Genomic DNA, 15,494 nt, shown 5'->3' with positions numbered 1-15,494 from the left:
TGATATCAAAGCACTATAAACAAAAGATAAAAGGCTAGTTTATCTGATGAAACTTCTGCTACTCTGGCTTTCCTTGGACACCCATCTACATGTACAAAATAGAGTCAAAAGAAAAAATGAATCACACTGAAAATAATTGTCCCTCTCTAGAGATCCATCTGCCCCTGAATCCTTTCAGGTCTGCTAACGAACACAGTTAACCATTGAATAATGTGCTTTTCACCAATAACGGTCCACTTAGACAAAGAGAAGTTTGCTTGATAAATCCAGTGCACTACAGTAAATGTCTTTTCATTATGATTGCCTTCGTATTTTATTTCTTCAAATTACTTTCTTATAAAACCATGGTATGGGGGTGCCTGGGTGGCTCAGTGGGTTAAGCCTCTGCCTTCGGCTCAGGTCATGATCTCAGGGTCCTGGGATCGAGCCCCGCATCAGGCTCTCTGCTCAGCGGGGAGCCTGCTTCCCCCTCTCTCTCTGCCTGCCTCTCTGCCTACTCGTGATCTCCATCTGTCGAATAAATAAATAAAAAATCTTAAAAAAAAAAAGTTGTGCTTAAAAAAACCATGGTATGTACAACAGACCACATACAAAGAAAGGGACGACTCATGACATGTTGTAGTTAACCCACCCAGGACCACAGATGAAGAGAGACCTTTGAAACACAATGACAGGGGTACCTGGGTGGCTCAGTGGGTTAAGTCCCTGCCTTCGGCTAAGGTCATGATCTAAGAGTCCTGGGATTGAGCCCCAGATCCAGCTTTCTGTTCAGCAGGGAGCCCGCTTCACCCTCTCTACACCTGCCTCTTCACCTACTTGTGACCTCTGTCAAATAAATAAATAAATGAACAAACAAACAAATAAATAAATCTAAAAAGAGACACAATGGCAAATTCACTTCATCTTGTGCAAGAGCTCCTAGAAAATCACTAGGAGGATTCTCAGCAGTCCAAACAGCAATGGGGCCTGGCATAACGTACTCAGGTACTCAAAGATTGAAAAATAGCCACCAACAATACTTTACCTAGCAAAATTCTTTTCCACAGAGCAGAAACGAAGACATTCCCAAGTAAAAACCCATCTAAGCTTACCAGTAGATTTGTCTTACAAGAACCATTAAAGGAAGTCTTTCTAGACGAAATAAAAGGTTTCTACCCAGAAACTGCAACCACACAAGAACACAGAGCTCTCTGCTGAACATAAATATGTAGACAATTACACAAACGTGCTGTGTGTTGCAATGAGATACCAGTCACATTTATTTCTGCTACAGAGTTTTGTTTTGGAAAAAAAAAATAAAAGAATAAAAATCACAAATGTGGGTAATAAAGAATCCAACATAAAAGAATTTGTGATGTCGTTAACAAAGTCGGCAGGGTGTGCAGGGGTGGAGACAGGAAGAAGAGTTTTCTATATAACTGACACTGAGTTTTAAAAGGTTTGTTTTAGGGGTGCCTGGGTGGCTCAGTCAGTTGAGCCTCTGCCTTCAGTTCAGTTTAGGACCTCAGGGTCCTGGGATGGAGACCCACCCCGGGCTCTCTGCTCAGCGGGGATCCTGCTACCCCATCTCTCCCTGCCAACCTCTCTGCCTACTTGTGATCTGTCAAATAGATAAATAAAATCTTTAAAAAATAAAAACAAAATTAAAAGGTTCATTTTACAGCTAAGTTGTTTTAATGAATCTCTAAGGTAACCACAATGAAAATACTCATAGAAGACACATAACTCAATGACAAGGTACTAAGATATATCATGGGTATTAATCCTACAATCAATTAGATAAAGTATATCTTTTGTATTTCATACCAAAACAGAAGTATATACAGAAGTATAAAATGTTTGAAAATTACTCTGAATTCAAAAAAGTCTTTCTCTCATGCAGAGAATAAAAATTCACCCACAAATACATGATGAAATCAATTCTATGTGGATGACAACTCACCTAGACATGGTACAACATTCACTGACCACTCACCAAGGAGACAAAAAGTAGGGGGGACACAGTATGTATGTGCGACATACAAACACAAGACAAAAACACACATAACTTACCGGCAAAAAGCATAAAGCTCATTCTTTTTTGAGTCATCCTCACATGGTCTTGAAATATACGGAGCTGAAAATTCTCTTCCTCTAACAACCTGCACAGATAACACCCAACCCTCACCTAACTAATGTCGTAGAATGAGCCAGACAAGGAAGCACATGCTTAGGAAATTACCAAACCAGAGTAAGAGAAAACTCAACCCATGAAATTCTAAATAAAACTCTGATGTATGACAGAAAAGGAAAACTTCTATATAACCATAATTTTGAACTGTGTCCACGTACCCATGAAAACAAGAAATTGATTGGCATGTCTCATGGACTATAATATCGTAAAGAATTCTCATTTAAATCAATCATAAAGAGCTGTAAATGAAAATTTTATGAACACTTAAAAAGCTTGAAAGACGTGTATTATGGTATTAAAATATTCGTTCTCCTCCACAGAATGTAACCCTATAGTCCATTCCATTATGACAGAGGAAACAAGCAACATCTTCATTTCTGAATAAATAAACATCATAGATGTTGAAAATATGCGGAGAGGCTCTGTATATGAAATTAATATTTGGGGCTAAATTCTGATGCATTCTGAGGAAAGTAGAAGAAAAAGCTCATGATGAATTTCCCATGAATCAACACTGCATTACTGAACACAAGGATTTTTCAAACATGGAGGTTTAGGGTACCTGGGGGCTCAGTCAGTTAAGCATCTTCCTTCAGTTCAGGTCATGATCTCAGGGTTCTGGGATCCAGCCCCACACTGGGCTCCCTGCTCAGCAGGGACTTGGCATCTCCCTCTCCTTTTGCCCTTCCCCTCCATACTCATTTTCTTTCTCTCTCTCTCTCTGTCTCGAACAAATAAAAATTTTAAACAAACTATATGGGAATATTATTAATTGTCTAACTCACTTCTTATAAAGCACATGGCCACGTCATATCAGGACAATTGATGTAAAAGTATTCAAAGATAAATCTCATATAAAACTAACTAGAATGTGAAAACACCCATGACAAAGTCACAAGAAGTTCATAGAATAATCATGCAATGATACAATTATTAAAAAATAAGGTAATAAATGACAATTTATTATAGGCTACAAGTTCAAGTTCTAAATGTGCTATCTCCCCAAGAGCATTTGTTATGGCAGAATTCTAGTAAAGAAATAGAAGACATTACAGTATTTCACCACAGAAGAATGGGTCTCCTAGAACAGAAATTTCTATATGGAAAAAAAGAAAAAAAAAAAAAAAAGGAAGGAAGAAAGAAAGAAAAAGAAAATAAAAAAGACCACTTGAAGGGAAATAAAGCAGTACATTTTCTCATTTTAGGGCAGTGCTTTGTTATCTGATGAAGTTACTGAAACTCAATTTTGTAAGACTAAGACTAATGCCTCCGTAACATTAGAAAGCATAAGCCAGAGAACATTAAAAATCTATCTTCAGTGTTCTGGGCATTTCCCCAACAAATCCTTGTGTGCATACAACTACTCTGCCCTACTTGTTCCATAATGAAAACCAGAACTGACAAAGGCCATAGCGTACAGGTCCTCAGAAATAGGATGCCTTCCCCAGGGCCCTCACAGCAACAGAAAGCTCTCAGATTAGGGGGCCCTCCCCCTTGAAGGAGAGTCTCCTGGCTCTCCTATGGATGTGATGGACCATCACTGCACCTGAAGGAGAATCCCCAGAGAATGCAAGAGCTTCATAATGTTAGAGAGCAGACGTTCCTCTTGGAAAGAGAGAGACATAAAACTAGGCAAGTCTCCCAACTGATTTTCATTCAAGGAGAGCTACTCAAACCATTGCTTAAGGTCTACCTTCCTCCTTCAGACTTGGACCTCCCCTCTGTCATCTGCCTCATTCATTCCCACCTACCTGGATGGAAGCCTCCCGTCTCCTTTCTCTTCACATCCCAGAGCTGCTTCTCTTGCTCCAAATATACAATCAGGTCTGGCTTTGACAGAAGGAGACCTGTTTATGAGGAAAAAGGAAAATGACTATTGCTGACAATTCTAACTTTCCACGAGTCTTGCATTCAGGAGAGAAGAGATGATATTGTACAATCTTAGAAAATGGTTTCCCAAAAGGGTTCCCCAACAGTCCCTTTAGAACACACAGGAGGTGGGGCACCTGGGTGGCTCAGGGGAATAGGCCTCAGCCTTTGGATTAGATCATGATCTCAGGGTCCTGGGATTGATTGAGCCCCACATTAGGCTCTCTGCTTGGCGGGGAGCCTGATTCCCCTTCTCTCTCTGTCTGCCTCTCTGCCTAATTATAATTTTTCTCTGTCAAATAAGTAAATAGAGTCTTCAAAAAAAAAAAAATCAAAACACTCAGTAGGAATTTCCAATGTTCACATCCTGACCTACACTTCCAAGTAGTAGACATGATAGTAAGAAGGGGAAATTTCAGTTTAAGATGTGAGCAGCACCATTTATGTCACTGAAGGTTGAGAACTGCCACTCATTTACACAAGCAATGAACACAAGCAATGATGTTTGCTTGAGGAAGGAGAAGCTAAGGCTGAGAAGTAAACACCATGAAGATTTTTCTCCCCATCTACAAAGCACTACTTATTTCCCTTTCTGCCTGGATCTGAATTCTAGCCATTCCAAGAGAAATCTCTGAAAAGACAGTCTTCACAGGAAGGGATAAAACCCTGAGTGAGGTTTGGGAAATCTGGAAGGAGTCTTCCTCACCCAAGAAGAGGAGGTGTTCATAGTTCTCCAACGTCACATCCGTGTACAGTTGCCGCTGAGTGTGGGTCAGGCGTCCCCACTCCTCCTCAGAGAATTCTATGGCCACATCCCTGAAGGTCAGCTGTCCCTGCAAGAAGTACCACAGTCACCACGTGGCCACTGACACAGTTCACGGTGTTTCCTAAGATGAAAGAGGGAGCTAATGTCACCAGCTAGAACCAGATCCGACCTTTCCTTCTCCTGATATGGGTGTGGGAAAAAAGAAAAACCTATGGGGGAGGGGGCAGCCTGGTTGACAACTTTCACTCCTTTCACTCCCAGAGGTCAAGTCTATCGACTACACAGCGGTGACAGCCCTCCTTATCCACCACAAAGTGTTGGGATGTGGGAGAGGAGCCAATGGTCAAGAAATTCTAGACATGTTTCTGATGTGAAATATTGGGGTTCTGGAGTGAATGATGAAGGAATTGTTGAGATACCCGTGGTACAAACACTGCTGTCCTAAATAAAGCAAGGGGAGAGGAAAGTTGTGAGCAGGGACTGCTTCTATGCTTTCAGGTGGGGAAGGGGTGAGGGATAAGCAGGAGGCTCTAAGGAATTTGGAAGCAAGTTTCCAGGACCCTCAGGGCCTCCCAGCTGGTGTTTTGATGAGGCCACTCACTGTTTAGTAACACTTTAGTCTGGAGACCCTCCAGATATCTATCAATGGGCCCCAAGCTTGAAGGATGGTGCCTGAGCTACATTTGAGGAATGGAGTTCAAGTTTCCCAAGCAATTTTCATCTGTTAAAGAGGAATTACAGGATCCTGGAGGTCTATTGTTAGGCTAAGGGTGCTTTTTGCATCCAACAAAACATTAACCTTGAGGCAGTTGTGAGTTCCCTGAGGAGTGTCCTACTCTGCCTTTCTCAGGTATTTATCAACAGATTGGAAGTTGAAGGACATTTACTTTTATCCACGCCTCTTTGGCTTTGTTCTCCTCCTCAGAAACTACAAACAAGGGGGACCCAGATAGTTCAGTGGGGTAAGGGTCTCCCTTGAGCTCAGGTCATGATCCCAGACTCCTGGGATGGAGCCCTGAGTTGAGCTCCCCACTCAGTGGGGAATCTGCTTCTCCCTCTTTCCCTTTCCTCACTCTCACGCACTCTCTCTCTCAGCTGAGAAAACGTTTAAAAGAAGGAAAGAGGGAAGGAAAAAAGGAAGGAAGGAAATAGAAAGAACGAACCTACAAGCAAGAGAAACGCAGAAGGAAGAAGTTGACACCTGAAATGCGATAGTTCTTACATATTCCTCACTATCCTACGTTCCTCACAAATGACAGGAGGAAAAATAGGAGCATTACAGGGGAGGATCTGGCAGACAGCACCAAGCCAATAAAAGAAGTGCCCATCAGCTGAATGGAAACAAATTGCTTTCAGCGCCTAATGCACATCAAAGGACACACCATCACTGGTGTTTTCCTGTGGACTGAAAGCAGGAATTCAGAATGTAAATCTAATTATGCAAATATAGTAACATATATACACAATTCAAACACCATTCCTTCTGTAGGGACTGCTTTTAGGCAAGCAGGCTTGAGCAAAGGAGTGGAGGAAGGGACCCAGTGTCCCCTTGGTTGAGTCCAGACAGGGCCATCAGGGGATGCACCTCAAAATTACCAAGACCCTAAGGAACCAATGGGCTTCTGACAACCAGGTATGTGGAGCAGAAAGGAGCAAGTTCCTGGTTCCCCAGAATTCCTCACCTTCTTTTCCCCTTTAATACCCCCCCACCCCATTGCAGACAAGCTCTCCTGGCCCTCCTGCCTGCTGATCTCTTAGGTCTTCAGTAAACTTCCTCCACCTTTATCCTGCCTCAGAGGAATTCAGGGAGTGCTGCTGGACGGGCTTCCAGCTAATCATGGGCCCACATCTGGGGCCCCAAGTGACTGACAGGGACAATACACTGAGACAGCACAGTGTCCCTGTGCTAGTAATACCACTTTATGCCTTTCTTTTCTTTTAATTTTTAAGATTTATTTTTATTTTCATCTTCTTTAAAGATCCTATTTAGAGAGGCACCTGGGTGGCTCAGTCAGTGGACCTCAGCCTTCTGCTCAGGCCAAGACGCAAGGTCCTGGGAACACCTCTTACATTGCTGGGGGTGGGAGGGTGTCCTTGCTCAGTGGGGAGCCTTCTCCTCTGCCCATAGTACACCCTATTTGTGCTCTCACTCTTTTTCTTACAAATAAATAGATTTTTTAACAACAATTGTATTTATTTCAAAGAGAGCAAGTGAGAGAGCACAAGCAGGCAGAACAGGAGAGGACGAGGGAGAAGCAGGATCCCTGCCCACCTGGGAGCCCAATGTGGGGGCTGGATCTCAGGTCCCCAGGATCAAGACCTGAGCTGGAGGCAGAAAGCAGACTCTTAACCAACTGAACCACCATCGGTCCACAAGATTGATTTATACTTTAGAGGAGATGGAGACCGTCAGGAGAGGGAAAAAGAGAATGTCAAGCGGACTCCCCTCTGGGCACAGAGCCAGAAGTGGGGATACCAGTCCAGGACCATGAGATCCCTACCTGAGCTCAACCAACAGTCCAAGCGTAGTCAACGAAGACCCCCAGGCACCCTCCTCTAGTGGCCTTTAAGCAGAATATCTCTTTCACGTTCTAAAGATGAAGACACACATACCCCCTTTCTTGGAATGTGAAGTTTCCAAGTTTTTCTGGAATCATACCCACGGAGCTTCTGTCCAAATTTCCTTATTCCCCGGCTGCACAGAGCTGATCAAGAATCCAGAGAGCCGAATGAGAAATGATTTCCCTCCCTGACATCCCAGGACCAGACCTCAACAGCCACAGGAATCTCAGAAGCGACACCTTCCCCTTCGGATCTGCCACCAACGGAATATTGTCACTCATCGTGGGACTTTAAAGTGACAACAGCTGATGCCCTATTAAAGCCAGGTTGGGGACACAGGACAGAAGGATCTGGGACATAGAGAAACATTCTAAAGACCTAACTGTGAGTATCACTTCTGACCAGATCTTAAAAAACAGTGAACGCAGAAGGGAGAAGCACCCGGACTCGAGTCATCCACGTCTGCAGCTCCTAAACGCGAGGGTCTGCGAGGAAACAGAGGACACGGCTCCGCAGGGACCCAGGCTCACCTGACAACTGGCCATTTCTGCCTTCGCCTCCACCTCTAGATTTCGTCCTCACGAGGGATCTGGGGGGAAATCACAGCTGCATCAGGAGAAAAAGCCCTGAAATCCAGCAACAGAGCTCCTTCTCCTCACACCGCTCGTCTGCGGGCAGGACTCGGAGATGCAGAAAAGGCCCAACTTCCAGTCCTTTGTGTCAGGAGCAGCTAGCTCAGAAACTGTGAGCTCCCGTGAGGACACCCATCCCTGCATTTTCCTCACCTGCTTTGTGGGGAGGGAGGGATCACCTCCCACCGCCACTCACAACTTCAGCGTCAGCATCGGAACCGCGGGCTGCAGGGACCCGACCCTCCCAGACTCACGGAGCAAAGACCCTGTCACCTCTCCAGGACCAAAGCCGCAAATCCACTCTCAGAAAACCACCGAAAGCCCTTGGGCTCCCCCCTGGCCTTGCTGAGAATCTACTGGAGGCCTTAATTAACACAACAGTGTTGTTTTCGGCCAAACCAACTGACAGAATCTGAGGGGGAGGCCCGCAGAGGAGATCCTTCCTGAAACTCCACAGGTGACCCTGCTGGGAAGGAACTGGGGAGGTGACCAGGCCAAGCAGGGGAACCAAGGCTGGGGCTGGGAGCAGAGTTCGAGCCCTGCCTTCTCCACCATCAGTGTTTCTGGAGACTGACACCTTTTCTCTCTTTCTGCTACACAGAGGGAGACCCTGACAGACCAAACTTTCCCGTATGAATGCAAATGTCTCTTTCAAAGTAAACACAGGATCTCAGAGCTCTTCCTTTATCTGCCTTTGATTCAAAATAACCAGCCAAAAATAATGCTGAGGCCAAGAGACATATTTTCGGGTGACAAAATATTCCCCTTCAGTAGGTAAGTGTTTCTGTTCATAAGGACCTGCCACACAGTCTTCCACACTGCATGTTCTTTTTACCCTTCCATCAGCGATATGAGAATTCTAATTCTCAGCATTCTCAGGAAAATTAATGTGTTGTCCTTTTTCTTTCTTTTAGCCATTCCAGAAAACACTGAGTGGTTTCTCACTGTAAAGTTTGCAGTCTTCGTACACCAGCTATCTTGGTGACTGAAATGAAAACCACTTGGAAGGCATCAGGGTGAACAAAGATAAAAGCAATTAATGCTTCAGTGAGACTCCTTTTCCAAATAATTAACCTTTCTCTTCTCCACAGACCTCTTCTCCTCACTTCTCAGCCCTTTCTTTCAGGAACCTGGTTCTTAGAATATAATTGAGGTTCGGTGTGGTGAGGTCTGGAGGCGATGACCAAGAAAGAATTCCTCAGACTTTTTTGGTGCAAAATGGTGATTTATTGAAGCACAGGGACAGGACCTCAGGCAGAAAGAGCTGCTGCCCCAGGGGCTGTGAGGAGTGGTTCATTATATACTTGCCAGCTGGGAGGGGGTCAGGGATGGTGTAAGTCTCTAAGGAGTTTTGGAGGCAATGTTTCCAGGACCTTGAGGAGCTAGGTATTATTGGGGAAAAGGTTACTCATTATTGGTAATAAAATGTTTGTTGTGAGATCCTTTAGATGTATATCAGTGGGCCCTATGCTTGGAATGATTGTCAACACGTATCTTGGAGCGTTTAGAGATAAAGTTTACAAGGAATAGTTACAGTAGACTTCTAGGATCCTGGTTGGGGGTAGGGGTCTGTCAAGCTAGGAGCCCTTTGCCCTTAGTCAAGCCTGAAGGTGAAGATTCTTGAGTCCCTAGAGGAGAGTCACTCTGCCTGTATCAAGGGCTTGTCAGTGGGTAAGGAAATTGAGTAATTTTTCTTCTGCCTCTGCTTCCCACATCAGTGAGACTCCATTTCTGAATAAGTAACCTTTCTCTTCTCCACAAACCTCTTCTCCTCACTTCTCAGCCCTTTGTTTCAGGAACCTGGTTCCACCCTGACAAGATGATGAACAGGGCTGGCAGCACAGACAAAATTCCTCTGGAAATTGGACATAATCACATATTTCCCTACAAGCCCTTTCCCCAGGTGGGCTCCGGGTTTGAAGGCCCCGACCTGCCGAGGCCTCCTTGGCTGGCAAAGCCATGAATCTATGGCTGCCCTTGATCCCCAGCTCTGTCTGCCCGTTCTATTCTGGGTCTGAAGCATGGAGGTCGGTTCACAAAACAGAATGAATGTGAGGAGAGGAAAATTTGTTTTTCCTGTGCTGTTCTCAATTCTTCGGCTGGCCTAAGACTTAAAATGATGTAAGACATTTTCAGTACAGAAAACAATGAAGTTCTTAATTATGGGAAAGAGAAAGACATGAGGCTCAAGGACAGGTGATTGAAGCTTTTGTGTCATGGTGACTTAAGAAGGAGGAGGTAGGATTTCAAATTTCCAAAGAGGGGATTATATTCAGAGGAGAAAGGAAAGATGAAATATTTATCAAAGAATGGTTTGTCCTCCAGGTAGGCAACTCTTCTTTTTCTTTTTTTTTTCTTTTTTTTTTTGCAATTTTATTTTTTTTCCCAATGTTCCAACATTGTTTATGCACCACACCAGTGCTCCATGCAATACGTGCCCTCCTTAATACTCACCGCCAGGCTCACCCAACCCCCAACCCCCATCCCCTCCATAACCCTCAGTTTCTTGTGCAAAGTTAACAGTCTCTCATGCTTCATCTACCCCTCTGATTTCCCCTGACTCACTTCTCCTCTCCTTTTCCTAATGTCCTCCATGTTATTCCTTATGCTCTACAAGTAAGTGAAACCATATGATAATTGACTCTTTCTGTTTGACTTATTTCACTCAGCATAATCTCCTTCAGTCCCATCCATGTTGATATAAAAGTTGGGTATTCATCCTTTATGATGAAGGCATAATACTCCATTGTATATATGGACCAGAGCTTCTTTTTTTTTTTTTAAAGATTTTATTTATTTGACAGAGAGAGATCACAAGTGAGTGAAGAGGCAGGCAGAGAGAGAGAGAGAGGAGGAAGCAGGCTCCCCGTAGAGCAGAGAGCCCGATGTGGGGCTCGATCCCAGGACCCTGAGATCATGACCCGAGCTGAAGGCAGAGGCTTAACCACTGAGCCACCCAGGTGCCCCTGGACCAGAGCTTCTTTATCCATTCAGGTGTTGAAGGTCATCTTGGCTCTTTGCACATTTGGTGACCGTCGCCATGGTTGCTATGAACATTGTGGTACAGATGGCCCTTCTCTTTATTACATCTGTATCTTTGGGGTAAATACCCAGGAATGCAGTTGCAGGGTCATAGAGTAGCTCTATTTTTAATTTCTCAGGGAATCTCCACACTGTTTTTCAATGTGGCTGCACCAACATGCATTCCCACCAACAGTGTAAGAGGGTTCCCCTTTCTCCACATCCTCTCCAACACTTCTTTCCTGTCTTGTAATTTGGGCCATTCTAACTGGTGTAAGGTGGTATCTCAATGTGGTTTTGATTTGAATGTCCCTGGTGGCTAATGATGTTGAACATTTTTTCATGTGTCTGTTATAGGTAGGCAACGGTTTGTGACATAAACTGTTAATCTCTGGTATCCAGGTAGGAAAGAACATTATGGTTTGATACCCATGGCAGGAAAAAATTCTTGAGATGTCTATGGTGCAAAAGGTGATTTTTTGGGAAAGCATGGGGATAGGACTCAGGGGCAGAAAGACCGCACTCTGTCATGAGGCATGGCCCATTATATACTTTCAAGTTAGAGGGGGTTTGATATAGCACAAGTATCTAAGCAATTTTGGAAGCAAGGTATCCCAGACCTTGAGGGGGCTATTGGCTCTTGGGAAAAGGTCATTTATTACCAACCAATAATCCTTAGTCATGGGACCCTTCGGATGTTTATCCATGGGCCATCTGCTTAGAGGATGTTTACCAATAGGTAGCTAAGGGGTTTGAGAGAAAAGGGAAGTTTCCAAAGGAAATTTTTTTTTAAAGATTTTATTTATTTATTTATTTGACAGACAGAGATCACAAGTATGCAGAGAGGCAGGCAGAGAGAGAGGAGGAAGCAGGCTCCCTGCCGAGCAGAGAGCCTGATGTGGGGCTCGATCCCAGGACCCTGGGATCATGACCTGAGCCGAAGGCAGAGGCTTAACCCACTGAGCCACCCAGGTGCCCCACCAAAGGAAATATTTTATGTTACAGTAGACTTACAGGATCCTGGTGGGGGTTGGAGAGTTCAGGTCAGGATTGTCTTTTCCCATTAGCAACCTATTAACATCATGGCAGTTGAATCCTTGGAGGAATGTCACTCTACCTGTTTCAAGGATATGTCAATGACCTGTAGTCATAAGGATATTAGTACTTTTTCTTCTGCCTTTGTTTCCCACATCATGATCAGCTTTCTTCCTAATAAAGGTCCTCCATCTAATTGATTCTTGAATACACACACACACACACACACACACACACACATATAACTCAGCCTCATAGCAGAAGGCAATAATGCCATTTGTATCACAGGAAAAACCCTAAAGACAGGTTTCTAAATTTTTTAAAGATTTTATTTATTTGACAGACAGAGATCACAAGTAAGCAGAGAGGCAGGCAGGGAGAGGAAGGGAATCAGGCTCCCCACTGGGCAGAGGGCCTGATGCAGAGCTGGATCCCAGATCCCTGGGATCATGACCTGAGCCAAAGGCAGAGGCTTAACCCACTGAGCCACCCAGGTGCCCCTCAAAATAAGATTTAAACAAAACATATTTGAGTATGGTTGATCCATCAGTAAGATATTTGGTAGTAGGGGGCCTGGGTGGCTCAGTTGGTTAAGTGACTGCCTTCAGCTCAGGTCATGATCCTGGAGTCCCGGGATCCAGTCCCGCATCAGGCTCCCAGCTCCATGGGGAGTCTGCTTCTCCCTCTGACCTTCTCCTCGCTCATGCTCTCTCTCACTGTGTCTCTCTTCTCTCAAATAAATAAATAAAATGTTTAAAAAAAAGATATTTGGTAGTAAAATCATGCCAAATACAACATTTGAAATAGAATCTCAGCAAGAAGGTTTAGCAAACAGTATGATCAGCAGTCAACACTGAGAGCATTTTCATGAAAGTGAGGCTGAGAGTAGGGGCCCAGTCCGGGCTCTCCCCATTCACCACACACAGGATGCCTGAGCAGGGGCCCAGAGAAACAGGTAAAGGTGGAAACAAGACAAGGGCAGTAGGAGGCTAGAACTGTTATTATTCATGGACGACGTGATTACATACCTGAAACAGCAGAGATTATATTTTGAGGTCAGACTAACAAGAGAATTGAGAATGTCGGAGAGGGAGAACTTCCCCTGCCCTGTGGTCCATCTCACTGGCCTTAGAATCAAATAGACATGAGACAGGCGTACGTCCGTGGAACCCAGACAGATATGCAAGTCCAAAGACAACAAGGCACCACGGAGCTTACTTGAGCTAAGGAGAGGGACAGGGAAGAAGACTCCCTGGCAAGGCGAATAGAGAAGCTTGGAAAACAAGATTGTTCCATCAGGCAGACAAGGGGCCTTAGTTAATACTTGTCTTCCTGCTGCAGGCTCACCTTTCCGATGTGTATTAGGCAGTTACGTGGGAAGCAGAGGGCCTTTCCTGCATCTGCTGGGTTTTTATTACTTTTAGCTCAAAACAACCTTTATGTGCCACTTTTTGGAGCAGCCTGCCTTGTGTCCCTACAAGAACGCAGAGCAAACCCTTAACACAGTGACTGCTTTACCAGCAGTAATTAAAAAATAATGCAACCAAAAATCGAAGGGGTTGCATTTCCCATCAACAAATACACTGTGACTCTTTCTTATGAGGCATTTCTAGATTTGCGCAAAGGAGAACATAACATTAAACATATCAGGTGGTCTGGTTAAATTAGTTTTTGACTTAATAAAAGAGATCATCAATATCCTTACTATTATGAGTTGAACTGTGCTTTTTCTCAGGGAAGATATTGTTAAATCCTAACCCACCTGCCCTCGGCCCCCGGCTTCCTCAGTGTGATCTAACTGGAAGTGGGGTCATCACTGATATAATGAGTTAAGATGAGGTTATCCTGGGGTAGAGCAGGCCTTTAATTCAGTATGACAGGTGTCCCTATAGAAAGACATGCATCTTGTGAAGATGAAGGATTGGAGTGATGCACCACAAGCCAGGGAAAGTCAAACACTGCTCACCAAGACCAGAAGCTAGAAGAGCAAGGAAAGATTTTCCCTGACAGGCTTCAGAGGGAACATGGCCCTGCAGACACCTTCCACACTCAGGACTAGAAATCAGTGCATTTTTGTTTTGTTTTGCCCTTTTTTTTTTTTTTTTTAAACATTTCTGTTTTAGGCCACCCTATTTGTTGTAATTTTTTTTTTTAAAGATTTTATTTATTTGAGAGAGACAGGGAGAGAGAATGCACACAGGCAGGCTCCCTACTGAGCAGGAGTCTCTTTCAGGACTTGATCCCAGGACCCTGAAATCATGACCTGAGCTGAAGGCAGACGCTTAACAACTGAGCCACCCAGGCATCCCTATTTGTGGTACTTTCTTAAAGCAGCATTAGGACTCCCATATGTTTATCAAATGCACAATGAAATAGTGTAAAATTATGTACTGCACACTAGAGTCTCTTCAATATATAATTATTATAAAACTCTTGAGACCTCATCTGTGATACAATTTAAAGGAAAAACACTGGAAATTTAACAAAAATAATAAATTTGGAATTGAATTTAAATGAAACTTGAGGAAACAGGGATAGGAAAAACAAAACAAAACAAAATAAAGCAAACCCAAAACCAAAAAACCAAAAAAAAAAAAACCAAAAAACAAAACAAAAAACAAAAAAACCCAAAACCCTCGTATGGGGAATACTCTTTCTTTGGGGCACTGGGGCTGTACACACGCCACTAAAAGAGGCCTTCGGGTGCCTCCATTTTGATCTCAAACTTTCTGGTTGGGTTCTTCTTCCCAGCTCGAATCTCAGCTCACATGGAAGATCCTGAGAGCAAATCATCCTGAGGGAAACTGAAACCACGCCCTCAAGCACTTAAGAATGGCCCGGAGCTAGCCAGTCCCCACCAATGATTGACTCACAGACGCCATCGCTTTGACTTTCACTGCCTACCTGCACTACTACTCATCCACCCACCTTTGCCCTACATTTTCCTTAGAAACCTGGGAGTATTTTCAATACTTTGGAGAACAGTCTTTGAGAGGCTACTCTGCTGTCTTCCCACTGTCCGCCTCCCCGAAGCAAATCCCTTTTTCCTTTCACCACCACTGGTTTCTCTGGCTTTGAATTTTGTCAGCGGCAATGGCAGAACCTGGTCTGTTTGGGACTCCAAAAGATGCAGATCCCAGCCCTCTGCTGTGATGTGGGAAACAGAGGCAGAAGAGAAATTATTAAATGCCCTTACAGTCTACAGCCCAATGACAAGTCCTTCAAACAGGCAGAGTGACCTTCCTCTAGGAACTCAGCTGCCTTGATGTTAACACTTCGCTAAGGGCAAAAGGAAATCCCAGCCCAACCCCTGGATCCTGCACATCTATTTTAACATGTAATAACTCCTTTAGAATTTTCCTGTAGTTCTAACCTACCCCTTCCCCCCAGCCCCGCCAAGATATGTTTTGCAATCATCCTCCAAGCATATGACCCA

General features: G+C 44.1%; 2 protein-coding genes across 4 annotated transcripts in view; both read right to left on the bottom strand.

Annotated features, from left to right (window-relative positions):
- Positions 1-15,494, bottom strand: part of LOC125088871 (KRAB domain-containing protein 5-like) — a 67,191-nt gene that overhangs the window by 50,719 nt on the left and 978 nt on the right. The gene's annotated exons all lie outside the window — the stretch shown is intronic.
- Positions 3,829-15,494, bottom strand: part of LOC125088914 (KRAB domain-containing protein 5-like) — a 664,001-nt gene continuing 652,335 nt past the window's right edge. Inside the window, exons 1-4 of one of the 2 annotated variants that reach the window (XM_047710541.1) lie at positions 8,156-8,350; positions 7,901-7,959; positions 4,749-4,875; positions 3,829-4,020 (exon numbers count right to left, since the gene is read on the bottom strand). In XM_047710541.1, coding sequence (XP_047566497.1) covers positions 3,911-4,020; positions 4,749-4,875; positions 7,901-7,915 — 252 coding nt within the window. In that variant the 5' untranslated portion in view covers positions 7,916-7,959; positions 8,156-8,350 and the 3' untranslated portion in view covers positions 3,829-3,910. Of the gene's footprint in view, positions 4,021-4,748; positions 4,876-7,900; positions 7,960-8,155; positions 8,351-15,494 lie in introns of those variants that run through there. The other variant, XM_047710542.1, reaches the window with a different exon arrangement.

Source organism: Lutra lutra, chromosome 17 (assembly GCF_902655055.1).
Source record: "Lutra lutra chromosome 17, mLutLut1.2, whole genome shotgun sequence".
NCBI classification, from domain to species: domain Eukaryota; kingdom Metazoa; phylum Chordata; class Mammalia; order Carnivora; family Mustelidae; genus Lutra; species Lutra lutra.
This window is presented reverse-complemented; position numbering and strand designations above follow the sequence as displayed.